Source organism: Hylaeus volcanicus, chromosome 5 (assembly GCF_026283585.1).
Source record: "Hylaeus volcanicus isolate JK05 chromosome 5, UHH_iyHylVolc1.0_haploid, whole genome shotgun sequence".
NCBI lineage: Eukaryota > Metazoa > Arthropoda > Insecta > Hymenoptera > Colletidae > Hylaeus > Hylaeus volcanicus.
The window spans coordinates 7,863,887-7,880,989 of record NC_071980.1 but is presented as its reverse complement, the minus strand read 5'-3'; the positions used below and the strand labels follow the sequence as shown (position 1 = coordinate 7,880,989).

General features: G+C 38.7%; 1 protein-coding gene across 7 annotated transcripts in view; it reads left to right on the top strand.

The window, feature by feature from the left end:
- Window positions 1–17,103, top strand: part of LOC128877159 (arfGAP with SH3 domain, ANK repeat and PH domain-containing protein) — a 39,859-nt gene that overhangs the window by 11,236 nt on the left and 11,520 nt on the right. For 3 of the 7 annotated variants that reach the window (XM_054124216.1, XM_054124215.1, XM_054124214.1), the window contains 15 exons: window positions 9,645–9,717; window positions 9,898–10,043; window positions 10,579–10,833; window positions 11,419–11,504; window positions 11,790–11,946; window positions 12,029–12,293; window positions 12,478–12,705; window positions 12,797–13,019; window positions 13,165–13,345; window positions 13,446–13,721; window positions 13,808–13,927; window positions 14,039–14,255; window positions 14,629–14,913; window positions 15,033–15,199; window positions 16,420–16,488. In XM_054124216.1, the coding sequence (XP_053980191.1) occupies window positions 9,645–9,717; window positions 9,898–10,043; window positions 10,579–10,833; window positions 11,419–11,504; window positions 11,790–11,946; window positions 12,029–12,293; window positions 12,478–12,705; window positions 12,797–13,019; window positions 13,165–13,345; window positions 13,446–13,721; window positions 13,808–13,927; window positions 14,039–14,255; window positions 14,629–14,913; window positions 15,033–15,199; window positions 16,420–16,488 (2,748 nt within the window). The other 4 variants (XM_054124217.1, XM_054124220.1, XM_054124219.1 and 1 more) reach the window with 4 other exon arrangements.

Sequence of the window (17,103 nt, the reverse complement as noted above, 5' to 3'; positions counted from 1 at the left end):
CGGGAATATATACAATATCATTGATTATAAAAAAGGAAGTTAAGAAGGTACAATTTCACAGAAAAGTTTTTTGGGAAATTGATCGGTGTACGAATACATTCTACACCCACTGTGTTACGTCTATGTGGAAGTATACGGACTATACCGCGTGTACAGTGTGTCCGTTATAATTTAAACACGAGACGATGGTTATTAATAGAAAAGTTGTGTGAGAGTTATGTATTAATTTATACTTGTATTGTATATTTAACGATCTTATTACGCCGCAGCGGTACACAAATTTTGGCGACCGTAAAATAAATCTATGGTAACTTTCACTTTCAAGAAATTACGTAGACATAGGTGATTACATAGACATAGATGACAATTACATCGACATAGGTGATTTTCAAAATTCGTTAAAAATATCCTACCTAAAAAAAGAAAGGAACAATATTTCCGCGAAACATAAATAACTATATTTAATACTAACTTTATTTTTAGTATTTATTTTTATTAATTAGTATTTAAAATAACTATATTTAAGTTTCACGAAAATTTTGTTCCTTTCTTTTTTTAGCCAGGATACTTTTAACGAATTTTGAAAATCACCTATGTCGACTGTCCCAGGTCTATCGTTTCACAAATACCGCTACGGTTTGCGAACTGCTGCGTCTAATGGAAAAATTCAATTAATTCGAGCCCCGGTGAAACGTGCCGGCAGAAATCAGCATTTTAATCGAATCAGTTGAACGGAAACTCTGCACCTGCTTTATCAGCGTTTATTGCGCGAGGAAATTTCGTATAATCTGATTATAGAAGATTCCCGTTGCTATTAATCGCGATGAGTTTCGACAGTTTAAGCGAAATCTAAATTCAAGGAATTGTTTTCGTAGAAAGCGTTTAAAACGTAAACCAACTTGCGAATCGACTAAAAATGAATTTAAACATTGTTTTCGTAATAATACGCACGGAAATGTTAGCGTTCCGTTTTTTATTAGACGTAGAAATTAATTAATCATTAACGTATTTTTCTTTCCACAATTTACATATTCTTTTCACAATTATATCCGCTCTTTTGGTATGCGTGTCTAAGGGAAAATTTTAATGACGAATAAATAACGAGTTTATTTTGGAAAGCCACGGAATTAATTTCTACGCCTAATGTTTCATCGAATGAGAATACACCGGACCCCTCCCTCCCTTCCACAGAATTCTTGTACGACTCCCTCGAATAAAACCTCTCTAACCCAACAACAATTCACGACTTATTTTCGTCGTTGTATTTTTCTTTCAACGTTTCTACACGCTCGTTGCTTAGTCTACGTTCGCTTAAAGCCAGATGCCAGCCCTCGCGCGTTTGCAAATCGGTCCAGGTAAACGACTCGGATACGAACGACCTACCAAGGTCGCACGGCCAGGAATTTCTTTCGTTCTCACCTGATCGTGCGCGAGACCCAGACGCAAGAAGCTGGGCACAAGCGGCCCTAAACAGTTCTCGTTTCTGGGACCCCTATCGTGGTGACCCATCGTCATCGCGATTAGTTTTATTTTGTCTGTCATTTCGCGTTACACGCGCGTTAGCAGCATCATAACTCGAGTCAAAACTGCCATTCGTCTGGGCCCTAAACGCGTTGACTACCACACTAATACCCTTAAAAATTTCTACTGCGATTCAATTTTATTTACTGACTATTGGAGACTACATAATCATGCATTTATCGTGGTACTTATTTTTGTAACTTGAGCGAAATTCAAATATTTCATATAAATTCAGTTTCATTGATATTGAACTTTCAATATTAATTTTTTTATTTCTTCAGTAAACAACACTGTCACCCACATATATGGGTGACATGGCGGTCAACGTGTTGAAGGGGTATCCTGAATTAGGAGGTCTAAAAAAATGCGGTTCTTCGTGAATGTTTTTAGGATGGAAAGAAATAATTAATTCTATCGAACTTTTTATCCCACTTTCATACATATTTGAGTAGTCTGTACAAATTTGTTCAACAAGAAATATTCAAATTGAGTCGACTGCGAAGCACGTTTGTAGAAAACCTCCTATCGGCGGGAAAGATGCAGGTCGTAATTTTGGTTTGACACCAAAAAGATAAAAATAAATTTTCATTTTCATACATTTCTCTTTTATGTGAACCAAGAAAAACTCGCAAAAAATTGGTGAAATGTGGAATTACTGCTAGTTTGAAAAAAAGAACGGGTCCTTTTGGTGAAAAGAATCACTTTAACTTGATAAAAAAGTTGTTTAAAATTTTTTTGTATGAATTTTCTTAGTTCACATAGAAGAAAAATGTATGACAATGAAAATTTCTTGTTTTTTTTCCAAACCAAAATTACGACCTTCATCTTTCCCGCCGATAGGAGGTTTTCTACAAATGTGCTTCGCAGTCGACTCAATTTGAATATTTCTTGTTGAACAAATTTGTACAGACTACTCAAATATGTATGAAAGTGAGATAAAAAGTTCGATGGAATTAATTATTTTTTTCCATCCTACAAAAATTCACGAAAAATCGCTTTTTCAGACCTCCTAATTCAGGATACCCCCTTATAAGGGCGTTCTAGATAGTCCAGGACTATCAGAAAATATATTTTTTTTTTCTCCGAGTTAAAAACTCTAGTTAAAAAGTTTCCATTATTACAATCTTTCTTAATTATTCTACTTCCGACCGTAGCGATTGATATTAACGAAAATCTTTATATTACGTTAATGAGAATACTTTAACACGCTTTCTTTTTAAAGAGACTGCACAAAGTTGCCTACATTACGTTTAATTTTTATTCTCATTGAAAGCAAACGATGCGTATTCTTGAAATTTAAATAAAGGGTACGCGATAAATTGAGAATAATCGAAACGCTGTAACAATTTTCTTTTACAAATTATTTTCTCTCTAGGAAAGCAATTATTTATCTAGAAATTACTTGATCTTTCGTTGCCTGGAATTTATTCGTGAAAATAGACGGCCATGTTTTATGAAACACCGTGTACGGCAATAACTGGAGGAAATGTTCGTTTCTGGCGTACAATATTTAGAGAGAACGTGACGGAAATGTGGAAAAATTCGACTGTAATGCTACTCGATGGACACGATTCATCTCTAGCATCCTCAGCGTCGCGTGTATCGGGTCCTCGTCCAAGTTATTGATTTATTCGCTGGCAGTCGTATCGCGCTGCTGTTTCAGTACGCATCGCGAAGAATTTCATCTACCTCTGTCTTCGCCAGACCGTATATACGCGATCAATCCTATGCATTTTTCATGATTCGAACCAACTGCGTTATTTGCGACGCGATAGACGCGAGCAAAGCTTTATTCGAGTAATTATTCATTTGGCGCGGGGGTTCTCAAACTTCATTTTTCTGTTACAAAGTTGAAAACCACTGATAATTCCATGTCAACTATAAATCAAATTCAGTAATATTTGTTGTTTCGACGACATCAGCGTTGTTCAATCGCTATTTTATCTATTAAACTCGTTTTCGGATCGATACTTGTACAATAATATATTAGATTGTCCCAAAAGTTTCTTTCGCGAGTTGCACCCAATTATTTGATGTGGTCGTGTTTATATAAATAGACAATCAAATTTCACAGATATTCATGTTGTAACAATAACGGAGCAAAATGAATCGTGCACAATTCAGTAATGCAACATAAAACATAAACTATTGTGCATGTATTACTCATTAATAAAGCGAAAGAAACTTTTCGGACAACCTAATACATGATAGACAACGATGTATCGGTTGCCATGGTAAACAAAAATCGAGGTAATTCACAGCGTTTTTTCACAATCATGAACAATACCAATGATAATCGGTATAAAAATATGAAACTACAAAAGTCATAGAATATACAATATAAACTATGAATGTGCAGTAGTATCTATCCTAATGTACTTCGAACTTCATCGATAATAATTCGTTTGGTAAAGAGGTTAACGGGGCAGCTGTGTCTTCGCAGTGTACGGGAAATTTTGTTAAGGCCTTAAGCCGGCGAGTTAGTGTACCGTATGTTAAACGAGGTTCATTGGCTCAAGAGTGCAAAACCTGTTCCATCGGTTTTATATCCGTTCTCCGGTATTGGCGAAGCGGCCGTAAGGGAGGTCAGTTTCGGACTGGGCCACGCATTTGCCAATTTCCAACTTGGACGCGTGGCCAGATACGCTGTTTCGCAAGTTTTCCGTTTCTATGTATCACGGTTTTCCAAAACGTGTACCGATTTCCTGTTTAACGGGACGCAGCGCATTTCATTCCGACCGCGTAACGTTTTAGCGCCATCTACGACCAAACGTGTCTAATTAATCTAATGATTCTCTGAATCCGGGTGGGCCACATTGCGAACGATTTTTTTTTTTTAATTGGAGTAAACGTTATGTTTGCTCGTCTATTCGAAAGATAAATGGTAATTATAGAGAACAGGTACATCCTCACCGATTTTGATGATTTTTAAATATGTTGTAAAAATCAACATTTTGAACAACTTTTTCCTATACATATAACCGTCTCTCTCTCGGCCTTAGTTTCCGAGATATTTGCAAAATACCGTTGCTACTAAAACAATGAATATTGCGTATATCTACGCGCTGATGTTCATTTTCCATAAATAGTGCATTTATAAGCTACCATAATGACCCAAGATGGAATATTTCTGTCAACCAAAATCCGGGAATATTACAGATTAGAAAAATAAAAGGTAATTATAGAGAACAGGAGCATCCTCTCCGAATTCTATGATTTTTAAATATGTTGTAAAAATCAACATTTTGAACAACTTTTTCCTATACATATAACCGTCTCTCGGCCTTAGTTTCCGAGATATTTGCAAAATACCGTTGCTACTAAACAATGAATATTGCGTATAACTACGCGCTGTGGCAACGTGCCTGTAAGCGTGGAGTCGTCAATTGTCGATTGTTTACGAGACTGTTTAGGCTCAGAAAAAATCTAGTTTACACTGACGTCGTTACTGAACGGATTGCTTTCAAAGGATTCAAAATGAACTTGCGTGGATATTTGACTATATGCGGTAGATATGGTACACTGATTTATTTTATGGTTGAAAACCATTCTGGTTTCCTTTTTCACTTTTAAATGTAATCAAACGGAAGTGAGCGAGTATGGATACATTTTGCGTTTGATTACACTATTCGCTGAGCTACGGGATTGTGTTAGCGTTTGATTACATTGGATGTTGAGCTACGAGATCAGTTTTGCGTTAATAATCAATTAGTTTTGCCTTTCCTGTATTTTAGTAAGCCGGTTTTCAATCACTGTCGTTCGATCTATGATTGAGGATCTGTAAGTTTTTTAATCGAACAAAGAGTCCAAATATCTCGGAAGCTAAGGCCGAGCGACGGTTATATGTATAGGAAAAACTTGTTCAAAATGTTGATTTCTACAACATATTTAAAAATCATCGAATTCGGAGAGGATGCATCTGTTCTCTATAATTACCTTTTATTTTTCTAATCTGTAATATTCCCGGATTTTGGTTGACAGAAATGTTCCATCTTGGGTCATTATGGTAGCTTATAAATGCGCTATTTATGGAAAATGAACATCAATTGTGGAAAACTATCATAGTTCGATGTTCGATATGGGTTAATAGAGCACTTTTGAGTTTACGAACGTCGTAACCTCTTCGAGCGACTTCGGGAACTACCGGTTTCAGACGCGACACAGTTTTGGCACCAGAATAACGCAAGATTGCGCGTGCTATTATCGTGTGTCTCGTATTCCGAGGAAAGTCGTTCAGCGGTGCGTTTGTTTCGGTGAATGCGTATTACTAAAATTAGAAAACGTGTCGCGTCTGCCAGATCCTTTCAATACCGAGATTGCCACGGAAAGAGGTTACGGTACAAAACGAACGACACGTTGAATATTTATAAAGAAGACGCAATACTGTAATTGGCTCTAAAAGAGGAGCTATTTTCAGAAAGTATTAGTAAAATACGTTCCGACTCGTTTGCAATTTGACCAGATATCGGTCTTCGATATTTCATCGTTTTGGTGTGAAAGAGATGTGTGTGTATGTGTGTGTGTGTGTGCGCGCGCGCGCGCGTGTGTGAGTGAGTGAGTGAGTGAGTGAGTGAGTGAGTGAGTGTGAGTGAAGTTAGCCCGCACTTTTCAAATTTTGGGTTTTTCTTTCTTTTCGCCGTGTTGTGCTACATTTGTGCTGAATTGTGCCGTAAATAAGAGATCGATAACATCAATAAAAATTAAGAAAAGAAACAAAACCAGAATTATACTAACCCCGCACTTTTGCCGAAACAAACTTTTTTTTCTACAGAAAGACGCGTACTAACTTGTGCTACATTGTGCCATCGATAGAAACTCGTTATCTCTATTCATTTTGCAGATAAAAAATGTTGAGTTTCAAGGAATAACAAATTTAATATTCGCACAATTTGCAAACGGCGACAGATAATCGAATTCTTCAAGTTCCGGTAAATTGTGCTACTTACAGTACACGAGACACGTGCGTTAAAAATTGAGATTAGCTCGAGGGTCGATAAAAATGAACAAAAAGAGGTGGCGGTGATTAAAAATTTTGATATTTCCGAATATTCTTTGACTGTGCCGGATTGTGCTGGACTAGCACAACAACATTTCCTAATTACAAAATCTCGTCAGATCGCCAGATTTCGCAGCGCTGGCAAAGTTAGGAATCAGACGTTAAGAATTTGCATTCGCATTCGCATCGCGCTCGCGGGTAGCGGAGTGCAGTAACGCCTCGATAAATGCACAAGCTCGGGATTGAAAGTGTGCATTCATCACGGAGTTCCCACATTGTTTGATCTTTGCCGACAGCTTCGGCTTATTTCGCTTATTTCTTTTCTTAATTGTTGTTGATGTTATCGATCTATTATTTACGGCACAATTCAGCACAAATATAGCACAATACGGCACAAGAAAGAAGAACTAAAAATTCGAAAAGTCCAGGGCTAACTTCACACACATGTGAAAGAGGAAGAAAATAATTTGTAATCCTCGAACGGTTCGACTAATTTCGTGTTATCGTAACTCTGTACGTTATATTTGCGTTAATCTTGCTTTTTCTACGCATCTGTTGGGGCCCATTGCCCCCTCCCCCCCATCTAGCTAGAGTACCTCGGGGTCGCTAAACCCGTACTGTAGCCGCGTATTCGCATGCTACAGCCCCTGAGGGACGTACGAAATCTTCGAAGAATATTTTTGTTTCAAATTGTCATGTTCGTCCAGTTTGAGAACCACTGGCATAGACCGTATCGCGAATTCATCGTACTGTCAATGGCCTCGACATTATTATTTTGGTGTGTGACATTGCCAGTAGCGAAACTTTGAATTGACGTTCTCGGTCTCACACGCGAAATGGTAATACGCGGCATACTTAAACTGACGATAAACTGATTGAATTTCTGTCATTCTGTCCCCTATCTTATTCAATTTGTTCGACGATCCTCTTCACACGCCCACCAACGGCCGTATTGCGTGAACAATAGGGGACACGACGTTCATCGATCCGAAACGCTTCGATTCTAACTTCATAATTATACCTAGCGCAACGTCTCTGTTCGAAACTGGACGATAACGCCAGCCAAGAAAAGTATGCCCGTTCGATTTTCAGGGCGTTAACGACTGCGTGGAACTACCATTTGAACAAATTTTCAATATACATACATGAAGCGTTCTACTTCGTGCGATACGTATCGGAAACGAATTTGCCATTATCTTTAAATGTGTACATATACTTGGTTGCTTTTCGTTTGTACGATTCTTTAATGAGTTGAATGTCTTTAAAGAGAAATGTCTCTAAGACTAAAATTTTGTCGCGAGATAATTAGAAACTATACAACCCAATATTTGTCCTATCGATTATTATCTCATGAAAATGTACGAATTCTATCCAGACTGGTTTTCGTTACAAGTTAAGCCCTTACAATTAATTCGTTAAGTTCCGTGAGTTTCCTTAGTGAAAAGCTCTGTCACCCATACGTGATCGATGCATTTTTATAATGTGATCCTATCATCCTCTGTTCATGTAAAATCGGAAACGATGGGAAATTCCGGAAGAAACGGTTATCAAGCAAACTACGGTATCAGCGTAACGTGCTCAACGACGCATCGTGATATATCGCGATGTTGCAATCACCTGGCGACTAGAAAAAGAAACAATACCCTTCAGACAATAAACCCGTCCCTCTTCATCTTTGAGCACCGACTTATCAAAACGTCCGATATTTATCGTGACGCGTTGCGTCGACATTTGTTCACGTTTAATTAAGAGGGTGGCGCTACGTCATGTTCCTTTGGGAACAATGTTGCGCGCCAGAAGTAGCGATTGTGCTACGTGAATGACGAAGTTGAACTGAAATGTCAAGTCGAGACAGCTGACTCTCTTATAACAAGATTAATTCGTACCGTGTTACTAATACATATACATAAATTACGATATTGTATCCTAATCATGAAACCATACCGTATAAATAAAAACTAAATATATATATAAATATATGCAATATATATATGCCCGTTCGAATTTCAGGGCGTTAACAATTGCGTGGAACTACCATTTGAACAAATTTTCAATATACATACATACATACATACATATATCATATATATCACATATATATCATATATATATATTGCATTATATTGATATATATAGATATATATAAAAATACAATTACATTAGTATTAATTGCATTAATATATATATTAATATTATTATATATGTATATATATATATATATATACATATATAATACACATGCAATTAATACTAATGTAATTGTATTTTTGAAGCTCCGATTTGGAGGTAAAGTGTCAGTTCGAAATTCGACTCATTTAACACGTTGGCTGCCAAGTTGAAACGCGTGAAAATTATTACAAAGTTAAAATTATGTCTCGAGACTATTAAAGATTAGATAAGTTAACATTCGTTGTAGTATAGAATTTGTTAACGTCGCCAAATTTTCGAATCCTATCCGGCTTCGTTTTCATTATTGCCTCGCACCTTTGGAATTAATTTTTTTCGTTCCTTAACAAAAAGTCCTGTCACCCATTTCTGGGTGATGCGACGACCAACGTGTTAATAAACTAAAATTTAATTGTGTTTCGCTGTGCAAGCTAGACCGATCGATAAAAATTCCAATACACTTTTACCTTCGGCAACGGCCCTCTCGGGTTTATTGAAAATCGTGAAAGCGCGGCGGCGGGAAATCCAAAAATCGCCGATAAGAAGGCCGCGTAGATCGAAGACATACGAATCTTCCGCTCGGCGGAGCATGATCTGATAAAACGTATCGCCGCTTCGTTCTGCTCGAGAATTCCTATCCTCGTTGCTGTTGCTTTTCCTTGCCGCGTTTAATAGTCGACGAAGCCTTTTGCCGCGCGGCGTTCGCCTATCGCGTCCTCGACGCTCCATGTTATCGCAATATCGTTCCTGCTCGAGGTGCATGGCTCCGACTACATACGGAGAAAAATTTTCGTTGAATAACAGGCGACGAGCGACAAAGTTTTTCTGCGTTCTACATGGAATAGTTCAGTCGTCCACGTCTACTGACACGTCCCGACGCCTTCTAACACTTCTTAATATCGCCTAATAAACGTGTTAAGTTTATAGTATTTGAATTTTAATATATTTATATTTGTTGCAGACTTTGGACTTCGACAGGGATGGTCTGACGAAGCTGAAAAAAGCAATCAAAGCTATACACAATTCTGGAAACGGTAAGTACGATGTATCTGTTACATTAATAAAGTAATTGGTGATTCTTCTGATCATTCTTCGGTAGAATTTATTTCCAAGTTCGTAGCTGGTTAAGTGTTAATCAATAAACAAGGTTCACAAGGAACGCTGCATAATCGGCGTATTGTTTCGTCAATCGTTTGTTCTTTTTATTGTTGCAGCTCACGTCGATAACGAAGTATACCTTGGAAGGGCGCTGGAAAGGCTCGGCGACGCGGCTCTGAAAGAACAGGAACCGGATATCGGTGCAGCTTTCTTAAAGTTCGCGGTCGTCACAAAAGAATTGAGTGCTTTAATGAAGACTCTGGTGCGTGCGAACACTTACATGTACCTTTTTGTCGACACGCACGCTACTTTAACACGTTGACTGCCAGAGAAATATTTTTGAACATTTCTGCTAGAATTAAATATTATTCAGACTATTGGAGACTACATAATCAAACATCCGTCACAGTATTTATTTTTGTAACTTCATCAAAATACACGAATTTCATTTAAATTCATTTCCTGTGAGAGCTTAACTTTCAGAATTAATTTTTTTAGTTTTTTCAGTGAAAAGCACTGTCACCCACATATGGGTGACGTGGCGATCAACGTGTTAAAACATCACCACCTATGAAAGAAACATACTCATTTAATAACCTGCCTCCTCTTCGTGTCACGCAACTATTTGTATACAAAGTTTTTCCATACATCTCATAATGATTAACAATAAAATACACGTTACATCGTTTGGAATATAAGACGTACTTCTAATTCAAATCTCGATTCTTCATCTGAATCTAAATGAATCTAGATCATTTTTAATTACTCTAATTGTTCTTCCTACTTTCCTCCGAAAGATGCAGAATATTAACAACATCGTGATGTTTCCCTTGGACTCGGTGCTGAAGGGGGATCTCAGAGGTGTGAAAGGTGACTTGAAGAGACCGTTCGAAAAGGCGTGGAAGGATTACGAGGCGAAGTACGCGAAAATCGAGAAGGAGAAGAAGCAGCACGCGAAAGAGGCTGGCCTCATTCGGACGGAAGTTACGCCGGCCGAGATCGCCGATGAGATGGAAAAAGAGAGAAGATTGTTTCAATTGCAAATGTGCGAGGTGAGGCGCCCCCCCAAACCCTTCCCTTCCCTTTCGCCGAATCGTCTCTGGAACAAACGACAGTAATTCTCTGTATTTATTATGCTGATTGTTTCAATTTGTGATACGGATTTCTGTGACCTGCGGGAGGAATCGCTGACCGCTTGAAACGAATACATGCAGCATTGTCCATTGATTTTAGAAGAAAATCTTTCGAAAAAGAAGAAAACTTCCTGTACGTAATAAACAATGAACATCGAGGGGAATTGTTACAATAAAAATTTAGTAGATAATCCAATCCGTCGTCTAAGTTTTCTGGGAAGTAGTATAACTGGTGAAATATCGGTCAACCGAGCTTAAAAGAGTTAACTTCTATCGACTAAGATTATGTAACGAGAAGTAAACGTAGTATCGTTTGCACCGTACATTAGTAATACCCCTCGGAACACAAGATACAGAGTAAATAATATTTTTACTGGACATCTTCGAAACCAGCATACTTCGGTATTTTGTTCTAAAGTCAATGAATGAGAAGATTACTTTCGACAATCTTATTGTAATTACGTACATATCTTTTATCTTACTATGCTCTGTTATCTTTTCCAGTACTTGATAAAGGTAAACGAAATCAAAACGAAAAAAGGAATTGAACTACTGCAGCATCTAGTCGAATATTATCACGCGCAAACCAAGTAAGTTTTCGGTTAACGAAACCGATTCCATCTCGCGTCGTTATAATTTTTCATAAAAGAAAAAGTATCTATCGATGCTTACACAACTATTGCTCGTTATATAAGCGTGTTCATATTATTAGATTATTCTAGGTAATAAGATCCTATTTACAGAACACGTCGTAACTTTAAAAATAGGATTTCCCTTTGATAAAAAGAAAAATTACTTTTCCCTTGTAACAATATATTTTTACATATAATACGCACAGAGCTAAATATACTTGATATGAGAATTTGTTTACACAGTTACTTTCAAGACGGCCTAAAGACCATCGAACACTTTGGCTCGTACGTGGCGGATCTGAGCGTCAAGTTGCAAAAGATCAGACAAACGCAAGACGAGGAGAGACGGCGATTAACAGAACTGAGGAACCTCCTTAGAAGCTCGGGCTGCGACAAAGAGGTAAAAAACACGATGATTGCGAACCTCCGTCGGTTTCCGACTACGTGAATCTGCGAACATTCAAGATTATACGATTTTTCAGTTGACCGTAAACGCGAATGCAGGATATTCGCTTCACCAGCTCCAAGGCGACAAGCAGCACGGCGTCACTCGGTCTGGCCACCTACTGAAGAAGAGCGAAGGGAAGATGAGGAGGGTTTGGCAGAAAAGGAGATGTGCCGTTCAGGCGGAGGGTTACCTCGACATCTGTCACGCGGACGAAAATAAACCACCCACGAGGGTGAATTTATTAACCTGCCAAATTAAGCTTGTACCAGACGATAAACGGGGCTTTGATCTCATTAGTTGTAAGTTGGGCTACGATACGATACACTCACGAATGAAGATTAAGCTGCTTTGCGTTCATTCTTCTTCGATTCTTTGTTGTAAATGCACTCAGCGATGCTTGAAATAAATTCCCACGTGGTGTCCTGAAATATAAACAAAAGTATCTTAATACGCTAAGTACGTTTGAACCTTGGCCTGTTCCAGACAACAGGACGTACCACTTTCAAGCGGAGGACGAGGCAGACCAACGAGCGTGGATGTCCGTTTTGGTGAACTGCAAGGAACGCGCGTTGCTTCGAGCGTTCGACGCCAGCGGCAAGGCGGAAGCTGGCAGCGGAAATCCAAGCTTAGTCGAGCTACAACAGGCTGTGATCCGGTGCGTGATGAGGTTACCTGGAAATGACCAGTGCTGCGACTGCTCCTCGCAAAATGGTAAATCCGATAGAGAAGAGCAGAGTTAACGTAGAGTTCTCTTTCTTCGGACGCGATATATTCTACAAAAGAAATTCTTCTTGATCCGCAGACGCTACGTGGTTGTCTACGAATTTCGGCATAATAGTATGCATAGAATGTAGCGGAATTCATCGAGACTTGGGAGTACACATATCCAGAATACAGTCTCTGACGTTGGATAACGTGGGCACTGCTCAACTACTTCTCGCGCGACACATGACTAATCAGGCGTTCAACGAAGTGATGGAAGCTACATTGCACCATAACCTCAAGCCAACGCCAACGTCGACTATGTGAGCTATACATATCTCTCGTTAAAAGTTCTTACGGTTAGCTTCTGGTTGTAACCCATGTCCTTTCCAATCGCATATAAACTGTGATTAATTTGTTGTTTTTACATAATCTGTAAATCAGTTTGTAAATTCCTGTACCATTCAGGGAGGAAAGATACGAGTTCATAAGGGCAAAGTACGTGGACAAGAGATACGTGATGAACACTTGCGCGGATGAACGAGATCTGCTTTCTGATTTAGAGCATGCCGTTAATAATCGTGATTTGCAACAACTCCTCCAAGTTTATGCCGAGAACGTGGATCTGGCTGCACCGTTGCCAACGTCGGTACGATTTTTTCAACATTCTTCCTAAGCGAGCGATCGTTCGAATCGTTAAAAAGAACATTTGCGTACAGCTTTTGCAACTTGGGAATATTCCTTTGTAGGATCTGGGCGAAACGGCGTTGCATTTAGCCATTTTGCGCGAGATGGGAAATAGCTTGCATATCGTCGACTTCCTAGTGCAAAACATGTCGACTGGCGGTATAGATAGGACTACCATCGACGGAGAAACGGCCCTGCATCTTTGCGCGAGACACGACAGAGCAGAAGCGATGAAACTGTTGCTACGAGCTGGCGCTGATCCAACGCATCGTAACAAACAGGATAAAACGCCTCTTGACATTGCGCAGGAAATGGGTCATCATACCTGCAAAGAATTGGTAAAGTATTACTACGATTGCCAGTTTGCGTGTAACGATACCAATGGTCGCATCATAACGGGGACCGAACGTTTTATCGTCTTTAGCTGAGTCACGCACTGCAAAGACAGAAAACATTGTTCGACAACGTTAATATCGATTGGAATCTCTCTCACGACGAAGGCTCCACAGACTTCTCGGATGACGAAACGATAATAGAAGATAGGGTATGTTAATTATATAAAAATTCCTCGTACACAGAAAGATCGACGAGTTATTCAAGGTGAACGTATTGGAACGTAACCAATTGTTTGGCATCTTTGGCTCTTCTCTTTTAGAACGGATGTTTAACACCTGAGAAGAAATCCCGCAGCAGACCGCCTTCTTACGTAGGCGGCGGTGGCGGTGGTACCGGACCAGGAGATTCCCCGGTGACGTTACGAAGTCGAAGTAGCACTTGCGACAGTTTGCAAAGCGGTTCTTCTCCAAGTTCGTCGACGAACAGACAACAGATGCCTCCACCGCCGCCACCACAATCAAGGAAACCTGTTGCTGGTACTTGTCTCTTGCGGGGTTAACACATCGCATTTACATTGCACTCGAGTTCTCACTTTATCCTATCATTTTTTTCTCCTCCTAAACTTCTCCTAAAGATCTAACATTTCGTTACATATACGAACGAGTGTCCCGTGAAAAACTTGTAAGTAACAATTAAAAGAACGAAATAAATAAATTTGATCTATACGTACTTTTCTTTTATAAAATTATACAAGCGTTCTGTAAATCTACAGAAGTTTAAAATTCACTGAACTGTAATTGCCCTCCCACTTTCCCTTAAAAAACAAAAAAGAAAGAACACGTTTGCAACTCTTGAACGTTACACACCCCACGAAAATATAGATTTTAATTTGATCTATTTTTGTTCTAGTTCCTGCACCGATGGCGCCAGATATAACAGTGAATATCCACGGCTCGCTGAAGAAGAGGGTAGCTCCACCACCACCACCACCGGCTGGAAGTACAGGTGGTATACCCTCCTCTCATTATGGTACACTACCTCCGTCCGCGTCCTTAGCAGCGTCAACGCATAGCCGTACAACGAGCGAACCGATCTTAGCTGGGCATTCTTTACATACTCTACCACATGCGTTAAATACATTAAACAGTCAGCATCATAAAAGATCGCCCAGTGGAGATTCTTCAACGGGACACGGTGCGTTTGAAAAGTCACGCTAACTTCTCTACGAACTGCCCGTCTTGGTTCTCGGGTAAACGTAAATTCGTTCAGACCTTTCCATTTCTGAAACTAACCATGCCCCGTCTGTTCGTTAGGTGCGGACAAAGTGAACAGTTCGACGTTACAGAGACCGAGGAATCCTCCGCCACCAGCTCCATCTGGGGTCAATTCGTCGAGACTGAGCAACGGCCGTAGCAGCGAATCGTTGAGCTCGATGTGCTCGGATCACGGTTTGGGGAATCCCGTTCCTCCTCCACGCAAGGTAAATTGAAAATATTTTATATGAATTGGTATACTTTCTTTTCTTGGTATTTATACATAGAAAAAAAAACGAACAGTGGCGTAACTAATTAATTACGAGGCGTGACTAAATTTTACAGTTAAGCCATTTACAGGAAAGTTGATCCTTCCCTCCGCATCTCGTATTCAATATTCATTACTTATCGTTGGACTGCGGATCTTCATGACAAAATACAATTGTTACAAACGTTATTTTACTCTGCAAATATTATAGCATGGACTTTACTTTCAATATTTTTTAATAAATTTTCTATAAATGAAATTAACTGATATCCTCGAATTCTCGCAGCCTTAGTTACGCCACTAGCAAGGGGAAAATTGTCGAGAGAAGTAGAAAATGCCGAAACAAAATGTCGAGGAATAATCCCGTTTGAAAAATGTTATTTTCGAATATGTAATGCAAACCTATTAAGACATTGTTTCACGCTAAAGCGAATGGACGTTTTATTTTTATTTTATTTGGCGCAATCATCAATGCCGGTAGATTTTTCTAACATCACCTTTTTAACGCAGTATGTGTATGTATATACATCCATTCGAATACTTGTCGTTCATTTAACATACGTACTAACTACAGAAACTTTGAACTAACACGACGTTACTCCCATCATTTATTTCCATATAGTTAGTCGACAATAGCTGCACTTCGATTCGTTTTTTCGAACTTTGGTAATTTGCGTATCATGTCAATCGCACACCATTACCGAGTGATTTTTTTCAGTAGAAATCGTACATCTTCATCGTTCGTATACGTCATATTTTTATTACATATTATCGTTGGGTAAACCTTTGCAATTATATAACGCACATTTTCCTTTCATAAATTACCTAATTCATTCATTCGTATCACTTGGAAAAACAGCTGGAGCAAAATTCTAAATGTTAATGTACTAATCTTGCTAATAATTTTTGTAACTTTAGCTATGCCATACTAAAAAAGACAAAGAAATGTATTCTACACTACAGAATGTATGGTTAGACGATGTAACGTTACATGAAAATCTCTGATTTGCATTAGGAAAATAAACAAATGAATATCGTGATCAGGGAAATGTTTATGATAGTGTTTCTTTTAAATATTAATAGGGAAAAATTACCTTCAACACAAAAAACGATATTTAGACACTGCATGTATATCAAAGACAGTGCTTTATGGTTTGTTATTAACCATTGTTGGTACAGCGAAGGGACCGATCCAGGCTAGAGAGCTACGCCGAGGAGCCTTCATCTTTGCTCCCAAATCTGAATCTGGTAAACATCAGCCATCCCACATTACAGCTTGCTACACTTGAAACACGTGTTTTGTTTTGTCTGAATCTCAAAAATTAAAAGTTACAGATTTCATTTTAAACGTGATGTTTGTGTCATCGTTGCTTCTTTGTATAGCTAATTTATACACGCATAAATTTACACATGTGCTTATCGAAAGGAAACAACATTTCAGAGTGTTTATTTCGGCAAGATATCATGCGTAGATTCTTAAAAGACTCGATACTTCGATTATCATATTTTCTACTCAACGATTAACATTAATCGATCAGAGAAAATTTTCTGCGTCGAACAACTAATAACGAATCAAAGCAGCGAAATGTTAATACGAAGATACTGCATTATCGAACGTTCCTTTCAAGTGTGGTAATGCTTTGCATGATCAGTCGTGCTGTCCGTAACCATCGTTTTTTTTCATTGTCAGTGCTTTGCGTATAATTTTTGTGAAATTAACATTTCAACATGTACATTTCATTTACAAACTGGATTCCCAGTCTAAAATTATAAAAAGCGTACGATGTCTCGTAATGGAACGTACGAGATAATTAATACTGGATGATCGATATAGTTTTCTGTGTCAGTGTTCGTGCTTCCTGC